A 16,671-nucleotide genomic window follows, 5' to 3' on the forward strand; every position below is an offset into this window, starting at 1 on the left:
ATGCAGTGATGTGTGTGGGCGCGATCCCAGAAAAGATAGGTAGGCCATACAATTTTTGTGTTCTAGACGCCCGAAAATAACATTTGAGGAGTTGTGGGCTATCATTTTTTTCTTTTTCTTTCTTTTTTTCTTTTTTTTTCTTTTTTTCATTTTTTTCTTTTTCTTTCTTTTTTTCTTTTTTTTTCTTTTTTTACCTCCCAAAAGGGGGACCGGGGCCGGGCCGCCCCCCCCCCTAAATCCGCCTCTGAGCCACTCTGGCGACACGTAGGCCTAGGCTAGCATAGCTAGAAGTAGGATAGATAGGACAGGACGCCTATGCCTTAGCCTAAGCATCCTAGCCCTCCAAAAAGCGAAGCCTAACTTCCTAGCTTAAGCCTAGCCTAGGCCCTAGACCCTCATCATATCACATTGTTAGGACTAACGTGGTTTACTGTATGTAGGCTAGCCTAGGAGGCTAGGCCCTAGGCCTATGTGGCCAAGCAGATAGAGCAGGTAATCCTTCAATCATGGGGCTACTATCATCTAATTAAATCTATACTTAATAACACTGTAAATCAAATACTGTGAACCTACAATCTTCCGGCGGCAGTTCTGTGAAGATTTGATCGGCGAAAATAATCGACTTTGGTCTTGATGCAGCTCTGCTGTAACTGTGGTCGTCCATTATACAGCGAGAAAGATGACGCCGAGATGAAGTTGTCCGCCACCCTAGACAGGCACATACTGCGCATGCGTTGAATATGCGCTTTTCGTCTTTATTTATTATAGTGTTTTTCTCAAATATTTATTATCATCTGTAATTATTACCAGTAGATGTATTTATCGATTCCAATGTTACTATAATCTGATTAACTTTCAAATAAAAACAAAAACGATAATATGTTTTTCCTTGCCATAACATATCGAGAATAATAAAAGTTGAAGCTCATTTCAATTCGCCCTGTGCTATTCGCCATGAGAATGAGAGGGAATGACAACCCAGAGTGGTAGTAGCACGACACTTTTTTTTTATTTTAAATCTACCTATCAAACACTACTTTGCAATTGCGAATGTTTAAAGGGTTTTTCACAAAATCTGAAAATGGATTCTTTGAAATTCGCCAGAAGTAGGCCAAGGAATTCGAAATAGAATGATCCAGGGGCTGGCAGCCCACCCGCATTTAATCCGTACACGTATTGGCCATATCAAAAGGATGGTGGTTTATTTACGAGACAATTACATTAGAGTTATAAAACATCAAGGAAATACTATAGGGAAAAGTAGGCCTACTTCTTTTTGCAATGATTTCTTAATCCAGTTAGGCCTATTTAAACATAATTTAAACGTCTATGTTTCAAGACAAATCATATTCTACAATCGTCATAGATTATTAGTAATAGTACTGTTAGGCCTACAACGTTGGTAAATTTAAAATGTAATATTTCTGCATTCATTTGTTATCTTGCAATTTTATTATATTGGAATTTTAAGGGGCGTTTGCAAAAAAGAAAAATACCAATAGGCCTGCATGGGAAATTTTATCTAAGATTAACTGAGCTTGTTCATCATGCATTCGCAAAAGCTTAAAAAAGAAAAGGTGGTGTACATGGGATTATTAATTTTACCTATAATCATTTCCAGACGTAAAATCGAAAAACCCCAACCCATCCACCCCCCACACCCCAGCCAACAAAAAAAATAAACCAAAAAATAAACCAAAAAAAAAACCAAAAAAAAAACCCGTATTATTATTATACATTAAATTTACTTGCGGTTATAAAAATAGGTAACTTATGATTATTCTGTATTGGGAACTGTTTTTCTTTTTACGTTTGAGTCGTGTCAAAGTAAAGTCCTCCTCATCAGATTCCTATTCGACATCCGGATTTCTGTTAACATAATGACGTCCCTTCGATTAATTAAGTGACCGCATTGCTGTTATATTAATGTGCTCACATTAGTAATGTTAAAAACAAGAGATTAGTTACACTGGAGCCTGCCAATCTGTACGGTAACCGTTTTGATTAAATAGACCTTTCCGTTAAGCCCCAACGCCGGAACTTGTAATGCAGGCCTATTTTAAGTAATCGTTTTGATTGATTGCACTGGAAAACAAACAATAATAATACGAGTGAAACCAGAAAAACCTGAGCACCATGATCATTTGATAATGATAAAAATAATGGATGATAAAAATGATGATGGTGACCATGTCGATGACAATGTTGATGATAGTGACGATGATAGCGATGATGCTGACGACGACGATGATGACAGTGATTATGGTGTTGATGTTAATAATGATGATGGTGATGGCCTATGGTAATACTAGGGATAACGAATACGATTACGTCATAACATTTTAAGAAAACTTCCCCTACAGTAGCATCTGTGGCAAACATTGGCAAATCTGTTATCCTGCCCCGCCCCTTCTCCCACCCCTTGAGCTGTCAAGCAAAAAAAAAAACAAAAAACTTTAGACCTACCTTTTGAGGACCCGTGATCTGATTTTTTATTTATTTTTTTTTACAATGGGAAAATTAGGTGATATAAGTGGGTGTTGGGATGCATGTACCTGTCAGAAATTTCAATTTGGGTGTAAACTGTTTTTGAAATCTAAAGTACAAACTAAATGTAGCCTACGGTAGGCCTAGGCATAGATCTTAGGCCTACATAAAAAAAAAACAGTAGAACTTTCAAGTCTTGCGAAGAGTTTACTGTGGTTTTTAAGAATTGTAGGCCCCTATTGTTTCTCATGTTGTTTCAACGCATCTTACATTTTCAAAATGATAATGTAGGCCCCTATGTATCTATGTACGTAGCTTGCTATCATAAATAAATATCACTTGGCCTAAATAAATAGTGTTTTTAAAATTAATCTATCTACATAAACAAGACATTACATATTTATGTATGAAATCCGAACAAATTATTTTCCCGCGGGAGGGCCCCCAAACTTTTTTGGAAACATTTTACATCCCCACCCCTTGCCCCCTAAATTTAAACCCATACCCGCCCCTGAAAAAGTAGGCGATTCATGCAAGAGGCATGAATCAAGGACCGCGTTGGCCTATTCGTTCGTGTTCGTAAGGTTGCAAAATCTCCCGGAATAATGTTGAATATGCTTTATAGAGCATATAGACTTCTACATGTAAGAATGATGGAACTTAATGAAAACGGAATAGGCCTAACTAGGCCTATTAAATCTTGTGGCCTACTTTAGAGCAGTGATAGAGTTATGAATGTATTGCGAATTAATCGGGATATACGAATAAATATAATATTAATCATTTTCCCCCACAATCATCATCGTCAGCATCACCATCGTTATCGTCATTATCACCGTCATCATCTATATATTATTTTATATATTAAGTATTTTTTATATTTCAACTACATTTTTATTTCTTTAAGCATAATAGCTGCTTTCATTGGTTGTGTTTGCAGAGCAGTTCTTCTGGCTTGGCCATAAAATTTTATAATTTGTTTTGGTTATACAGTAATACTGTGTCAATATGTTGTAGTTAAGCCAGTCATAAACCATCATTTTTCACCTGAGCAACATACATTATGTCAGTTTTAACTTAGTAAGTCCACATTATTATCCATATGAATATCATAAACAAGGAGATACCAGTATTTAAAAGACTATTACAGAAATACCTCCTTAATGTAAATAAGAATTAACAGTGAACCAAGGTCTAATCCTTATGACACACCACATTTTGTGTTGACAAAGTTAGATTAAATCAAGTTCACAAGACCATTTCTAACAACTTTTTATTCACATTGTTTGCTATAGCTTAGATAGCTAGAAAACCAATATGCATATTAACATATTATTGAAAACAACATCAATCGTCTTACAAATGTTCATAACCATATTATTATTTTAAACATATTTATTTAGTTATCATATATTTATTTATTTTTAATTTATTTTATATTTATTTTAAATTTATTTTGAAACTTATTATTTTCAAATACTCTAAATGGGATTCTTTTTGTCATGATCCTTCTACATATAATTTAGTTACCTAACGTTGATATATTTATTTGCAGCATTTTGGTTTTTAAAAAGTTTTAATGATATTATTTAGGTCTATATGTGATTTTGAATGTTAATTCAATTGTAAAATGTTACACTATATTCTTGTACCATGTTTTTGGTGTTTTTTAACACTGTTGGACGTTTTTTGTTTATAAAAATCAAAATAATGGACATAAGGGAGTGTTGTCAAGAAACCTTTTCTTATAATTATTTTGGAGCAAAAAAACCCCATGTAAAATATATATTAATAAATAGAAAAGTTTCCATGGTTACCTTTTTAAAAGATTTGTAATCCTAGTAATTTAAAGACTTTCATTTGTAAAATGCATTTTACAAGTGATTGGTTTATAAATATAAGCAAGTGATTTCAATATTGATATGTAAATAAAATGAAGTAATTGGTTTTGATATTAAAGGCTTAAAAAACCCTACTAAAATTCAGAATCTTATAGCAATCATTCTTAGGTGAAACTTTTGTTTATACAGTACCTTGTTTAGAGAACCTCCGCATGCAAATAATGATGATTTCAAAGAAAAATAAAATTTTATTTTTGGCCAATTAGCGTCCAGCTGATATGAAAAAATGAAAATTCAGAAAAAATATAAGTGTTTCTTTATTTTTATTATCTTTTTCAAAGATTTGTAATCCTAGTAATTTCAAGACTTTTTATTTGTAAAATACATTTTACAAATGACTAGTTGTAAATTTAAGCAAGTGGTTTCAATATTGATAAGTAAATAAAAAGAAGTAATTGGTTTTGATATTGAATCTTATAGAAATCATACTTACAATTAATATGTGGAATGAGGGTAAGGAAAGGAGGAAAAAGACAAGAAAATATTGTTGAAATGATTAAAAATCAAGTAAAAATTGTAAATTTACTATACTGATTGTCTACAATTATAGAAGTTAATTGTTGATGGTTCATAATCACAATTAAATTTTAGAAAAAATATTTTTGGTTTTTGAAGGTGAAAAGCAACCGTATATCAGACTCATTGAGCAACCAAATTCTACCTTTATTGTTAACAATGAAGTGATTTTGCGTTGTGCAGTGGAAAGCAGTGTCAAAGTTCGTTTCCAGTGGTTGAGGAATGGTACTGTTCTACATCAAAAAGATTGTAGAATTGAAAAATCAAATCTGGAGAGCACTCTCTTAGCTGGTTCTGAGCAATGCGGTGTGGGTAACTACAGATGCTGTGCCCAGAGCAAACTAGGAGTTGTTTGTAGTGTACCAGTCAATGTTACTCTACCTAGTAAGTGTGATTTTTTGTTTCATCTTTAAAAACATTTAGGTGCAAACAACACAATACTGTACTTTCATCACACATGGAACAAGTACTTTTCATGTTCACCTGGATAGCTGTCAATCTTACTGTCCTAGTATCTGTTCAGGATTGGGCCTGTCCAGGTCCCTGCCAAGGGTGGCACCAGGATATCCCCAACATTGGGGGGGGGGGATGGGAATCCCCAATGAAAATGTGTAAATGGATGTGCTTGTGCATCGCTCAAAATGTCTCGGAAGTGATCCAAGGGGCTAACTGTAGCCCTTGGAAACTGACAATTTAGAGGTTAAAATTGAAGGCTTATTTAAACGATTCTAGTAATATGTAAAAAATATACATGATTTTTTCTTCTCCCACATGAAGTGTGTTTTTCTCCCTGACATTTAGCCATGGCCCCGGCCTCCCCATCATTTGTGCCACTCCTGGTCCTTGCATAGGTATTTTCACTTTCAAATATATCATTGCATTAAACATAAGCAGCAATCATTGAAACAACCTAAAACATATACAGATTTTAAAACAGAAACTAAAGCTTTTTCACTGTAATCAATGTATTGCGTAACGGTAACTGACGCAATCAGGAAGGCTCCACGATTCGACCGACCAATCATTATCACCAAAAGCTCTCGGCAATAGTGTGTAGTGACTGTATGGAAACCAAGCCTAATTGTGTTAAAGTATGACAGAAAACATTTTTCTAATTTGTGAGCATTTGTACTAAGTTTTTAAAATTATTTTCATACATGGAGCCATTAAAAGATAGCTATAAGACAAGACGAGAACTGTAAAACCATTGATAAGAGCACAAACAATGGTTTACATAAAATTAGTCAACTTCATGCAACAATTGACTGCACCATTTGAACGATAGCTAATGTAAAAAGATCAAACAATTTAATTTGATTAAAAATGAGGGAGGGCGGTTTTTTTTTTGTTTTTTTTTTAATCGGAACAATAGATTATTTCGCTTTTGTTTTTATCGACGAGGGAGAGACTGTGTACACTTGGTCTGTAATAGTAAATATTGTATAAAAACTGGTTTAATTTTATAGTTTTTTAAAGAAAATGTATTTTGAAGTCACAAAATTGCATTGTTATTTTTATGCTGTTGAAATAATTGATGCAGCAAAAAAAAAAATTTTTTTTATTGCATTTTTTCTAACATGGTTTGGATCAGTAAGTCTTTATGATCACACAATAACACATTTTGATGGTAATTTGGTTGTAGTTCCACATTTTGGGGACATTTACTTGAGTAATTATTACATGTCCATTTTACACCAAAAAAAATGTCAACATTCTTGAAATCTATTTTATTGCACTAAACTAACCTTTATATATCTAGACATCATGCTATGTTGTTATTTTCCTAATTTTCAAAAGTTAAAACAACCATTTTTTATTATTTGTTGATGGTTTCTGCCTGAGAAATGCCAGAAATCGTAAACTTTGAAGGCTGATTACTCAAATATTGTTCTTTAAACAACAGCATGTTTAAACTCCTATAATTTCATAACGAAATGTTAGATTTAAATAATTCTGTTACCATTTTATAGCTCTCATTTTACCGTTTTAATAACTAAAAATGATTTTTGCGAGGAGTGACTGGTTTGGCTTGTCTTTGCCACATATGCGTGTTCATTCATATAAATACAGTATATAATGATGCAATTTAAGAGTTGCAGAGGCAGCATTCAACTCAGAGAACACCCATTAAAAAATGATTAAACACTGCAACGCCATGCTTTCTAATTAACTTTTCAAGGAAGCTATTGTATGTATACAGTAGGTAATTTCCTTTATGTTGCTGTTAATGAGTAGTAGAGTTGGTTGTTGTGGTTTAATGCATTGATAGCTTCAGTAATAAGTTCGGTTTAAAACTTAGCAGAATGCAAAATGGCAATTAAAAGAGATAGCATATTAATGTTTGCACCTTTCTAATTATAATTGTTCATAAGCATACTAAAATTTATGCACGCAGCACCCTGATAAATATTGATAGACCAGAATTTAACAGCGGAGATGCTGTAGAATATTACAGTTTGACGTCAGAGGACGTGCTTTTGTTATTATGCAACTACCAATACGGTCGTTATACTTTAGCCAAGCCATTAGTTTACATAGCTTTTCAATTTAAGTTTGCAACTTTTTATCTTGATTTGTATCTTGCGATAAACTGTAGATGAAACTATTTTTATACCTTGTTTAGTAAACATGCCGCTCGACAATAATCATGGTTTCAAATAAAAACAACATTTTATTTTTGGCCAATTAGCGCACCCGGCCCCACGAAAAATGGAAATTTTAGAAAAAAAATTAAAGTTTTCTTTATTTTTATTATGCCCGCCGCTTCCTGAAAATCTCCAAAAATAAGATATTTATTTTCCTAATTATATAAATTTAAAGCATTTAACATCCCATTACTACACAGCGAAAGTTTGCAAAATAAGTTATAAAAAATGTCTCGCCTTACAAATACATTATACGGATATCAGATGTGTTTTAATGTATTTAATCAGAAACTATTAGGTATTAAATGCCTATTCAGCAGGCTTTTCTGCTGATTCCACACATATCACTCAATGAGTAGCAGGCTGTGCTTTCAGAATCAAAGCTACAGTACTTGTGTTCACAGTGCTGTAAAGCAACGAGTATGACTACCTCCACCAACGAGGTTATCTTTTCGCCCCTGACTTTGTCTGTGACGTGTTTGTTTGTCTGTGAGGTGTTTGTTTGTCTGTTTTGTCTGTTTGCCCGTTTGTCCGTTTGTCTGTTTGCCCATTTGTCTGTTTGTCCGTTTTTGAACAGTCTACAGGGCACAGTTTTTATCAGAAACTTTTCAACCCTGGTCACAATGATCCATGACCAAAGATCTCGAGCTGATTAAATTTTAAAGGGCTATGGTCAAAGGTCACGGTCGCAATCGACGAAAAACTACTTTTTATGTATAACAGCTAACAATTTTTATAAAAAATTTGTAAAACTTTGTTACAATGTTCCATGACCAACAATCTAAAGATGATTAAACTTTGAGAGCAAGGTCACAGGTCAAGGTCACAATCATCAAAAAAACTACTTGTTTATATGTAACAGCCTACAGCCGACAATTTTTATCAGAAATCCGTAAACCTTGGTCATAATGTTCATTGCCCAACAATCTAAAAATGATTACATTTTGAAGGGTCAGGGCCAAAATTCAAGGTCACAATCCACGAAAACTACTTTTTATATATAACAGCCTATAGCCAACAATTTTTATCAGAAACTCATCAAACTTGGTTTGATGACCAAAGAATTAGTGAAAAACTACTTTTTTATATACAGTATAACAGCCTGCAGTCCATGACCAACAATCTAATTATGATTAAATTTTGAAGGGTCAGGGTCAAAGATCAAGGTCGCATGTGACGAAAAACTACTTTATTTATATAACACCCTACTGTGCACAGAGTTCATCAGTCAAAGTCGGCCACAGTATTCTGTGACAAAAGTTCTTGATGTGACTAAATATTTTCAATGGTCAGAGTCAAAGGTCAAGGGCACAATAAACGAAATCTACTTTTTTTTACGTGTGTTTGTATGCAACTGTAAGATCCAACTCGAGCGGATCATTCGACCAAGTCATTGCCTAGACCGGGCTGACTCGAGAGGATCGGCCATGTGCCGCATTTTGGCTGACAGACTAGAAGCGATCTGGACGGCGTGCAAGCTTGATTAATGGGCCTATAATGATAAAGGTCGTTTTGCAGATGGATTGAAGAAGTAAGATGCATATTTTAGATATTTTCAGGCCGTATATCTCACAATCTACTGTTCAAATTTTATACAAAAAAATAATAGTGAATAATAATACAATATGAAATAAAAGTATTCAATAAATGCACAAATAATTATAAAAAAAAAATAAATAAAAAAAATAATAATAAATAAAAATAAATTTAAAAAAAAACAAAAACAGGGAGGTGCAAACCCAATACAGTCGATTAGCTTTGTACTTAATACTTGCGCCTTTACCGCTCGCCTACACTTCCCCTGACAAACATGTATAGTTAGTAATACACCTCTGTAGTGCAAAAAAAAAAAAAAAAAATAAAAATATAAAAATTGAATGAACAAACTACTTTTTATCTGTCTGCTTATACAGACATGTCTGTGTGCTTATGGTTTTTGCCGAAGAAATGTAACAAAACATGTTGGCATTGATTTCACAGCGCTGCAGATGAAAACAGTTGATCCCAGGTTTGAATCCCATGATGTCTTCTATTTTTTTTTTTTTCATTATCTTTTAATTAATTGTCTGTACGAAACTTAACATCTTATTACCGGTCAAGCCATTTAGATATCAGCACTGCACTGAATACATTTTTTTTTCCATGGGGACAGTATGCGTGGGAAATTTATACAGAGGAGATATATAATGTGGGCAGAGGTATGCACTCTCAGGGTGCCCTCTAGTTTATAACATATTGAAACCATAAGATTCAGAGCTTCTTACTGGTTAGTGGTGAAATAAATAAAGACCTCTGAGCCTGCCTCTTGTGTGGTGAAAATACTGATTGCCATTAGGAGGTGTAGTGACATAATAAAACCTAATAATTTCAGATAAAAAAACGGAATACAAAAACAAAAAACTGTATCCAGTGTATATATTTGTCAAGTTAATCACACAAGATAAAGATTACCATGTAAAGTTGGAAATGACACAGTATAATATTAAAATGCTATGAAGACTGGTTTTGATGCAGAATGTTTTTAGCGTAAATTGTAAACGAGAATTCTTGGTATGGATTAGTCTCAGATTTTGATATTAATTTGTGCTACACTACAGACCTATACGGCCTACATGATCCTCCCACCGGGGGTGTCACCCGATCCTAATCTCATCTCCAAATCTCATGATTAAATATACTGCAATTAAACAAGGTCTATATGGATACGTTTGAAAATCAATCAAAATAGATTAAAAGATATACCCACCCCCCCCCCACACCCTACAAATACAGCAAAGAATAGGCGAAATCTGCGGGCGGCAAAGAAGTAAAATTAAAAGCTTATACAGGTAGGACATCATGTACACATGCTCTTAGGTGCAAAAAAATAGCGTTCCCGATTGGTCGTCAAACAGCATTTGGGTACGAACAACGTTCATCATGTGGGTATACCTTTAATCTTTAATTGCAGGGCAGTGAAACATGTTATTCTGGTTTAAGCTAATAATCATGGTAGCTGCAGTCAATTGTTAACTTATTAAAATAAAGTTAATGAACCGTGCTTAGATTTTTTTAGTCATGTGACGTGGTTTCATATGGTAATCATGACTTTAAGATCCCCAACAGTTACCTTGATCTAATGTAGAATTCGTTTACTATAAATAGATTTCTCTAATCTCTATAACACCTGTAGGTATTTTATTCGACAAACAAGACATTATCTGAGGAAAAACGAAATCTAATTCATTTTGTTTTCGATACCGGTACTGTACTATCTATGTCAAGAACACACCTTGAAGTATTGGATTGTACACACCTTGATTAAATTTACACCTGTGAGATATATTGGAAGTGGACATTGTTTATCGTTCTTCAAGATATGTTGGAGGGGCAGTGATAGTGGTTTTTGTACAACTTTTGCTCATCCTCAGCCCCCTCTTTGTTTGACTTTGTTATTACAATTAGTTTATTGTTTGTTTTCTGGAAGAAATAAAATAAAAATATCTGTCAGTGCAGTTGCGTACTAGGAGTATTTACGTGGGGATGGAAGTTGATGGGGAGCAGTGGCGGTGCCAGAGGGGGCAGGGGACTTCCAAATTTAAAAAAAAAATCTTGTTTTGGGAGGAGGGGACATCCCCCTCCCATACCCACCCATACTTAGCCCTCCAGTCGGACATCTTAGTGGCCCCCCCCCCATAAATTATATCCTAGAGCTGCCACTGATGGGGAGGGAAGCGATAGAAAAGTGAGGGTGCTAGATGTGGAATATGAGGTGATTTTTATCTGCTTGAGTGTATTTTTTTTATCAGTATATTTTTAGCAGCAGTGGCAGATCCAGGAATTCAAAATAGAGGGCCCACAAAAGTCAGTTTTACAAATGGCTGGTCCAAACCACCTCAACCCAAACCATGCTATAAAATGTTATGTCTATCTGGTACTTCAAGCTGATTGGAACTGGCACTTAATGAGGCTAACATTTTAAATTTTCTTTTTTCACCCATTTTTTTTATTTTGAAAAATTTGTGGGGTGGGGGTGCTGTGCCTCCATTGAATCCACCTGTCTGCCAATCTGAATACAACAAAAACAACAGACAATGTTTCATCTATAAGACCAGTTATGCAATTTTTAGATATTCATTAAACTTTTTTCTTAAAATTGCTTTAAATGAATTTGGAAGGGTATACTACTCCAGGAATAAAACCGAATAATATTAATGTAGAATTTTCCACCCCAGTAAGGACAGCAAAACTTTACTGCATATCCCTGGTAGTGTATTCTTACAGAAGTTGATAAATAGATTCCATATAGCTTTTGGCCCAGAAATTAATATAATAACTCAAGTATAATTAGAGAGCAATACAATAATATTAGTAGGAATAAACTTTAAAAGTAAGTAGATAATATTGATACCTTTATAGACTCTTAAAGTGACTCAAAATCAGTGGAGTAACGCATATGCACTCTCCTGCGGAGGTCAGCAGGGCCCCTGATCCCCAGGGCCCTCAACGGGGCCACACCCATATGATATCCTTGATCTCTCCTGATCAAAAAGGGTTTTGTTGATGCAAACAGCATAATGTGTCTCTGACATCAGTTGTAGGACATATATCATATTATATCCAGTGTGGCAGACCATAGGTCAACCTGGCGGTCCAGGGCCCCAATTTTATGTCTCTGAATGCCATTTCCCCCAGGATCCAAAGGTGCCACAATCATCGATTTTATTACCTCAGCCACAACCTTGTTGGGGCTAAGGTGGTGTAGACCCTCCATCTCTGAAAGTTTCTCCCTGGTCCACCTCTATTTCAGATTCCAGGATCCATCATTGATATTATATCATTTTATTCATTATTAAAAATATTAAGAATAACAATGACAAATATAAAAAACGAGCACATCTAAAATCCAACGATTGAATTAGCGAATAAGACCCAAAAAGGGCCCAGCGGTGCCTCCAGAAATTTCCCGACAGTGGGTCCGACATGTCCTAAGGGGCTGACTAAAGCCTCGGTCCCGGATTTAAAAAAATCCATGGTAGGGTTCACTTGGAGAGTTTTTAGAGCTTACAGTAGTATGGTACAAAATGTGCTTTTAGACCACAACAATTTGGATTGGCATAAGGTCAAAAGATTTATTGAGAATGTAAAAAGTAATAGTACTACATTCCTTAATATACACTGATAATTTTGTTTGCTGAGGAATATTGAATCAAAGGCTAATTTAATCTCATTGTTAACAACATCAATTAATATATATATATATTAATTAATGCTTGCGGTACATCACATACTGTAGATAGTTCTGAAAAGAAATGTTGTTGGTTGAGAATGTCTTGATGTTTTGATTGAGTTGCACAAAAAAAATATCTGCAGAAATTTCAAAACAGGGAAATACTTATATGTTTGGGTAATAGGTAACATCAATTAATGTTTGATTATCATTATTTGAATATAAAATTGTGGTATTTTCAGCATAAAGGAAAAATGACAAAATATTCTGGTAGTTGTACTAATCATTTTTATACAGAATAAAAGGGGGCCCCAAGCAAAGACCCTAGGGGAACCTCCACAAGAAATCTAACAGATGTCAAAAGTATCATCATTATGATGGTTTGAATATGATATGATAAATCAAATGTACCATAATCCACTTGATACTGCAATGTTACATTTTAAACAATATTTTATTTATTAAGGCTTTTCAAAAGGTCAGTCATTTTGCTATTGACAGATCTTTATTCTCAAAGGTGTCTAATATTTTATTAGTATTAAATTGAAGTAGCCTTTTGTGATTCCAAATTAATGCTGGAATATAACATTATTAATGAATAAGGGCTCTGTTCGGTTTGCTGGATTGGGGAACCTCCCCAGAAATTACAAGAGTAAAACCAGGAAACTTTTGTTTTATAGATGTTTTTAGATGTTGTACAACTGATTTTTCTAAGACGCAAAAAGCATATTTGATGAAAAACTCGGGAACGGTTAATGAGAACAGGTTTTTAAATATTTAAAAACTGGGTGGAAAAAAATTGGAGGTTACACCCCTTTTTCCCCTAGTTTTTAAATATTCAAAAATCTGTATCTCATTAACCTATCCCAACTTTTTTGTTGAATATTTTTCAAATCAGTTGCACAACATATCAATTTTTTTTCCCTTCAGAAACTGAATTTAATGTTAAAATGGCAGACTGATATACCTTCTTGATATACATATTTGTCATAAAGTTGATGTCATAACTCATGTGAGTTTGAATAGATCAATTGATGTATTGGCATTTATCTCAACAGGAATATCGGAATCTATCTTTGGGCGATATATAAATTATTTATCATGAAAAGACGTAGGATATACATCATATAAATGGATGCAACAATACAATGTTACTGGCCACATAGATGCTTGTGTGTTTTAAGTGTTGACGGCTTACACAAGGTTGAATGTAATTGAAATTGAGATTAACTGCAAAAAATAGAGAACTCAGTCAGATGATAGAAAGACAGCACAATTATTGAAGAATCAAAAAAATATAATATAAAAATCTTGGGAGTTAAAAATCAGAACATAAGTCGAGGTCAGCAAAACTAGGCCAAAGGCGTGCTCTATAGCACATAGACAGAACACTAAGTTTAGGAAAGCAAACAAAGAGATTATAAACAATTAATTAAAGAATTAAGTGAATCTATAGATGTAAAATATGTTGCTTTTAAGGTTGGCTTTTTTGGTCACTCAATAGATATGATATTATGGGAAGCTTAGATATATTATGTGGAAAAAAACATTTCAAAGAGAGCGCTGGGAGACATCATGCAGGACTTTTGTGAAACAGCAAATAGCTGTTCAAAATATATTTTTCATGCAAGGAAATTTACAAATTGGTCCCCACCACCCCTATCTTACAAAACTTCTGATATATGAGTATACAGTGACTCCGAAATCGGAGTTTTCAAACTTTTAACCAACCCTCCAATTTCAGAGCTTTTGCGTAATAGCTTGTTTAATTAATAGTATGCAGAAACTCCGAAATCGGAGGGTTGATTTAAAGTTTGAAAACTTTGATTTTTGGAGTTTTCGTGTAAACCTCCAAAATCGAAGTTTTGGCGGCAGGTGCAGACACTCCAAAAATGGAGTAACTACATACGTGGATATATGACACCTGAATTATTAAATAAAGCTCTAGAATTATGTCTCCTGAAGGTAGCTGAATTTTACGAGGTTTAGAACAATACTTTTTCATTTTTTTTTTGTCAAAGTGTTTCTGTTACCTTGCCTTCCCCCAACTTTTGGCGGCAGGTGCAGACACTCCAAAAATGGAGTAACTACATACGTAGATATATGACACCTGAATTATTAAATAAAGCTCTTGCATGATGTCTCCTGAAGGTAGCTGAATTTTACGAGGTTTAGAACAATACTTTTTCTTCTTTTTTTTTGTCAAAGTGTTTCTGTTACCTTGCCTTCCCCCAACTTTTTAGGGTAAGCATGCGACCTAGGTTTTGTATGTGTATGATACTCTGTATTCTTTTAGAATAAAATGGTTGAAATGAAAAACTATATGAAGTTGACATGTTCCAGTGCTACGGTTTTTTCATATCAACATCAAAAAAAGTGTAAAAGCAATAAATTGGTTTATCAAAATGGCACCATATCACCACACATCCAAAAAAATATTTTTAAAAAAGTCTCTTCACTGTTTTATATTACTCTCTGCACAATATTAACATACACGATTAGAGAATAAGCTAAATTGAGTTTTTTTTTGGTCTAAATATCACGACCTATACTTCCATAGGTCATATGTCATTCCTCAAATTTCTGGGTTACAGGAAAAAAGCTTCCCGATTTCTGGTCTAAAGCAATCACAGCTACCTAAGCGTCATGCAAAACATTAATGAGTTGCCTTAATTATTGTTTCCTGGCCATTAACAAATAAGAATGGCTAAGATCTTTGATATCTGTTTTAATGAGTAACTTATTACTTTGGAAAGATTTTTAATAAACATAAGGGTCAGCTTTCGCAGAATGACATTGAGGCACCATGCTCGACTGATGTTTACAGTGTATATTGAGCTTTATAGAGAGATTAGGTATAATTTTAAAAGATCTGTTCTATGTCTGTAAATCTTGAACCTTTGTGCATGCCATTTTTGCATGATGGGGATCATTTGTAGGAAGAAAAATATACAATGGGGAGATTATATATACCCTAAAAGCTATAGAGCATGAAAGCGGTACAATTCTTAAGGCGTATTGAATGTAACGACGAATCATACCACATGTCGTTTCAACATATTTAGAACAGGAACCTTTATGACCCTGCAAAGCCATCATCATGCAAGTAATTGTGTGGAAATATTAGAATGAAAATCTATGAATCATTTGCCAAGTTTTAAAATATCTTTTATAGTATAGAAATTCAGAAATGAAGAAGTGACTGTTTCTGTTGTTACAGCAGCTGGGCCTACTCACAGTACAGAGGCCCTGTAAAGGACCTGATTTCTCAAAAAATACATTACTTATTTCATTCTGTTTTCCTGTGGTATTTATAATATGTTTGTGTTCTTTAAAAATCATTACATCTCTAGCAGCACAGTGCTAAACAAGACTGAATCTGGTAAATTATATTATCCCTGGTCACTGGATCCTAATTGGCAAACCGCCCACAAAGTGAAAATTTCCTGTTTCTTGGGAGTATAAATAGTTGCTGTAAATAATATGCACAACCAATAGATTTTACAGGTACTCATTATACACCTGGGTAGAGACAAACAAATGTACGTAAACTACCTTTTCCGAAGGACGCCAACAAAGTTCACAGGGAGCGTTCGAACCCCTGACCTTAAAATGGAGAGCGCGAATCACAGCCGCTGCGCCAATCGCTCCAACATATTTAAAGCTGCGGCCTCGTGGAAGAACGCCAGAAATATCTGGTATAAAATTATGGCATACTGCCAAAAATTCTGGCAGGAAGTAGCACAAAATAATTGATTTTGCAACAACTTGATCACATCCAATTGAAACTGAAAATGTAGGGCATGATTATTGCTTAGCATTCAAAGTAACAAAAATGTTGGCATTCTAAGGTTACCATATGTTTTTGTATTTAATCATAATGGTATAAAACATACCATGAATTTGGATAACA

At 34.2% G+C, this 16,671-nt stretch overlaps 2 protein-coding genes across 2 annotated transcripts in view; one reads left to right on the forward strand and one right to left on the reverse strand.

Moving 5' to 3' along the window:
- The window catches only part of LOC117102059, a 5,509-nt gene extending 4,812 nt beyond the window's left edge, over nt 1-697 (reverse strand). The window contains exon 1 of the mRNA XM_033242273.1: nt 574-697. Coding sequence (XP_033098164.1) covers nt 574-664 — 91 coding nt within the window. The 5' untranslated portion in view covers nt 665-697. The remainder of the gene's footprint in view (nt 1-573) is intronic.
- A 1,465-nt stretch (nt 698-2,162) lies between these two features.
- The window catches only part of LOC117102060 (immunoglobulin superfamily DCC subclass member 4-like), a 55,132-nt gene continuing 40,623 nt past the window's right edge, over nt 2,163-16,671 (forward strand). Inside the window, exons 1-2 of the mRNA XM_033242275.1 lie at nt 2,163-2,289; nt 4,980-5,288. Of these exons, the coding sequence (XP_033098166.1) occupies nt 2,163-2,289; nt 4,980-5,288 (436 nt within the window). The remainder of the gene's footprint in view (nt 2,290-4,979; nt 5,289-16,671) is intronic.

Source organism: Anneissia japonica, unplaced genomic scaffold (genome assembly GCF_011630105.1).
Source record: "Anneissia japonica isolate Jap-2015-1 unplaced genomic scaffold, ASM1163010v1 scaffold997_len2565447_cov190, whole genome shotgun sequence".
NCBI classification, from domain to species: domain Eukaryota; kingdom Metazoa; phylum Echinodermata; class Crinoidea; order Comatulida; family Comatulidae; genus Anneissia; species Anneissia japonica.